The 3,902-nt window shown below is 46.1% G+C and overlaps 1 protein-coding gene across 1 annotated transcript; it reads right to left on the bottom strand.

The window, feature by feature from the left end:
- Positions 1-370: 370 nt before the first annotated feature.
- Positions 371-2,122, bottom strand: LOC132228426 (medium-chain acyl-CoA ligase ACSF2, mitochondrial-like). Its single transcript, XM_059684805.1, is given in 2 exon segments — positions 371-672; positions 675-2,122. Coding segments are annotated over 2 exon segments (1,365 nt in total). The 5' UTR covers positions 1,779-2,122; the 3' UTR covers positions 371-411.
- Positions 2,123-3,902: the final 1,780 nt, after the last annotated feature.

Raw genomic sequence — 3,902 nt, 5'->3', positions numbered from 1 at the left:
TGAACATATAGGCTCAGAAATCTGAGAAAAAAATTCTAAGGGAATTGCTATACATTCTTGGAAGGTGTACATTGAGATTATAAATTGGGAAAATTTAGTATAATGATTTATTTAACAGGGTTATTTGGTTACTATTTTTCCCTAGTTTTCTTTTTCTTTTTTCCCTTGAATTTATTGTGGTGACACTGATTAACAAAGTTATACAGTGACATCTTACTTTCATTCTAACAGTTTATCTACAAAGTACTATTCATTGTGATGGTCCTTTGAAACTGTCAGACCATTACTTTTTCCTGCAGTTTTAAATTTACTAATATTACTAGATTCATTTTTTTTTAATGTCAAATCACAAAGACAGACGAGGGGAATGTGGGGGAAGGGAAGGGCCTAGCGGACCCCCCTCCCCTTTATTCACAGGTTTAGATACCGTTCCATCTGCTCTCGAAGTTTGAATTGCTGGACCTTTCCTGAGATGGTGAGGGGGTAGGTGGTGACAAAAACGATGTACCGGGGAATCTTGAAGTGGGCGATCTTCCCTTTGCAGAAAGCCTTGATCTCCTCTGTTGTGGACTTTTCCCCACTCTTCAGCAGGATACAGGCGCAGACTTCCTCCCCCATCCAGTCATCCTTCACTCCCACCACCTGCACTTCCTGCACCTGGGTGTGTGTGTGTGAAGGAAGTCCTCAAGCTCCGTGGGGTAGATGTTCTTGCCGCCCCGGATGATCATGTCCTTGGTGCGGCCCACGATTTTGCAGAAGTCCTGCTCATCCATGGTGGCAATGTCTCCTGTCCGATACCACTTGTCCTGTCCAATTACTTCCTCAGTCTTCTGGGGCTTCCCCCAGTAGCCCAGCATGACGCAGTAGCCTCGGATCCACAGCTCTCCGGGTGTTTTCAGCTCTGCCATGGTCCCCAGCTCCATGTTCACGATCTGGGCCTCTGTGTGAGGCATGATTCTGCCCACACTTTGGGACTTCTGCTCCTCCGTGTCCTCGGGAAAGCTCATGAAGGTCGCTGGGCTGTTCTCTGTGATCCCATAGGCAACCACCAGCTCCTATGCGTTCAGCTTGTTGATGATGGCTCGGATCACCTCGGGGGGTGCAGGGGACCCAGCGATCACACCTCCACGCATGGTTGAGATGTCGTAACTGGAGAAGTCTGGCTGGTTCAGAATATCCACGAACATTGTGGGGGTGCCATACAGGAAGGAGCCTCTCTCTTTGCTGACGGCCTCCAGCGCCTTCTTGCCATCAAAAATCGGAGAGGACAGGATGAGGGTGACACCGTGCATCATGCTCACCATTGTGCCCCTCACAGAACCCAGGCGGTGGTACAGGGGGGTGGGCAGGATCACCCTCGACTCCTCTGGTGTCTTCAGGTGCAGTTTCATGCGCTCCCCCATGATATTGGCATTGTTGACAATGTTGTAGTGGGAAAGGGTGGCCCCCTTGGGGCTTCCTGTCATTCCTGAGGTGAACTGGATGTTGACGGGGTCGTGGCAGGACAGGAACAGCTTGGCGAGCTGGAACTCGGCCATATTCTGCTCTTTGCTTCCCGCTGCTACCACATCGTCCAGGAGTAGGGTCCCTGGCATAGGGGTGTCCACTGAGATGACCGTGGTCAGGTCTGGGAGCCTCTGACTCAAGAACCCCGGGGGGGCCTTCTCCAGTTCCGGACAGATGTGCTTCAGGATGTTGTAGTACTGCTGGGTCTTGAATTGCTTGGGGAATGCCAGGGCTTTGCAGCCCACCTTCTTGAGGGCGTACTCCAGTTCCATAGCTTGGTAGGCAGGGTTCACAGATACCAGAATGATGCCCGCCTAGGCGGTGGCCAGCTGCAAGAGCACCCATGCATAGGAGTTGGGTCCCCACATGCCCAGCCGGTCACCCTTCCGAAGGCCGATACTCAGGAGCCCAGCAGCAGCTTTGTCCACCTCTTCCTTGAGCTGAGCAAAGGTCAATCTGATGTTTTCATGGACGACGATCAACTCTTCTCAGTCCGGGAACTTCTCTGCTGTGACGTCCAGGCAACGTCCCACGGTCTTGTTGATCAGACGGAATTTGGTGTAACCCTGGACATAGCTAAGGCCTCCGATAGGCAGCGTGGCAGTGCGGTCCTCTCCGGAACCAGACTCAGAGGAGGCGCAGTGCTGAAGTGAAATACTCAGGTGTAGAGTGCGCGGCGAGCGGGCTGGAGGCGGAGGGTGTGGTTGTTGTTTTCAATCGGGAGGGAGTTTCAGACTCTGAGCTCCAGATCCTGGCGAGTCTCTGGGGACCCAGACTCAAACGGAAGAAGTGGGACTGTCTGGCCTCGGTCGGAACTCGAAGGCAGCTTTCTCTGCGAGGTTTGTAGCCATTGCTGGGACTCTGAGAGGCAGAGCCCCTGGGGAAGGAACTGAGAGCAGCCATGAATATTACTAGATTCTTTTATATGAATTTATATTCAGTCTTTTTCAAAAAAGTATGGAAAACATTTTTTTGTTATTATTAGTGCAATTTTAAAAATTCCTATTAAATTCATAGTAGAGAAAGACTAATTATTTGAAATTACTTTAATGTATTAATGTTGAATTACATGACAACAGTCTATGATTCTACAAAAGATATTCAAATCTTATATAATAAAACCTTAATATGCAAATTGACCTAACAGCGGAATGACCTGTGGAAGGACCGGTTGCTATGACGTGCACTGTCCACCAGGGGACAGATGTTCAATGCAGAAGTTGGCCACTGGTGGTCAACTCCCCACAGGGGGAGTGCCACTCAGCCAGAAGCCAGGCTCACGGCTGGTGGGAACCTCTCCCGCCTCTGCTGCAGCGCTAAGGAGCAGCGAGCCTAGAGGTAAGGAGCAGTGAGCAGGTGGGTGGTAAGGAGCGAGGGATCCTGGACTACAAGAGGGGTCCCGGACTGCAAGAGGGTGCAGGCCAGGCTGAGGGACATCCCCCCTCTCCCGCCGCCTAGTGCATGAATTTTATGCACTGGGCATCTAGTTATTTTAATAAAAGAACTTTGTTCTAACTACTAGGTTCTCAACAGGAAAAAAAATACCCTAAAGTGCAACCGTTGTTAGTAAAAGTTTTATAAAAATTAGTAAATATAATGCCATTTTAAAAGTCAGATGAGAAACAAACTCTGTGTGAGACAAGCAATAAATTGTATGATAGAGAACTTAGTCTTCTAATTCATTTATTTTTTATTTTCAATTTATCTGTTACGGAAGACAACATGTATTCAGAAATTTTCAGAAATCAAATGTGCATAGGTCAATGAATTTATAATTAGGTTTTGATGACCAGATACTAAGGAGTTAGAGTTGAAACATAGGAATAAGCAAGTTACTCATCACTTTTTAGAGTATTTACAATAACAAAGAGTACAGAAGGTTTTCCAAGTTAGAAATTAGGCAATGTCAGTAGAAAGTCACTCTTTAATTTTGAAAATAACAACATTTAGTGCATAAGGCATGGTGCTAGCAGTATGCAGAAAACCACTTTAAGAAATGGTTTGTATATGTTTTCCTGAGGAGTCTTTTGAAAACCCTGAATTCAATTAGGGCTACCTGATTTTATCAACTGCAGTGTAACTAAAGAAAGTGTTTACTTAATCAATTTTGTTGTAACCTTGCTTTCTGAGGCAATGCTGGATTAATGGAAGGATGGAAGCTACAAAAGAGAGGATCTTAAAGAATTTGGATTTGTATCTCCAGCACTTCTAAGAAACAGCATACTCTGATTGTAGGATTCCATTTCTTTTGGAGAAAAAGTAAATAATTATAGCTTTAGGTAACTAATTATTCTTTATGATTTGTTACTTGCTAACCAAAGATATTTCTGACTTCCAATATGTCCTTTATACAAAACAATATATAGTAACGAGAAAACATTCTTTTCCCATATGCC

Source organism: Myotis daubentonii, chromosome 2 (genome assembly GCF_963259705.1).
Source record: "Myotis daubentonii chromosome 2, mMyoDau2.1, whole genome shotgun sequence".
Classification (NCBI taxonomy): Eukaryota; Metazoa; Chordata; class Mammalia; order Chiroptera; family Vespertilionidae; genus Myotis; species Myotis daubentonii.
The sequence above is the reverse complement of the archived record's forward strand: the minus strand, read 5'-3'. Positions and strand labels throughout refer to the sequence as shown.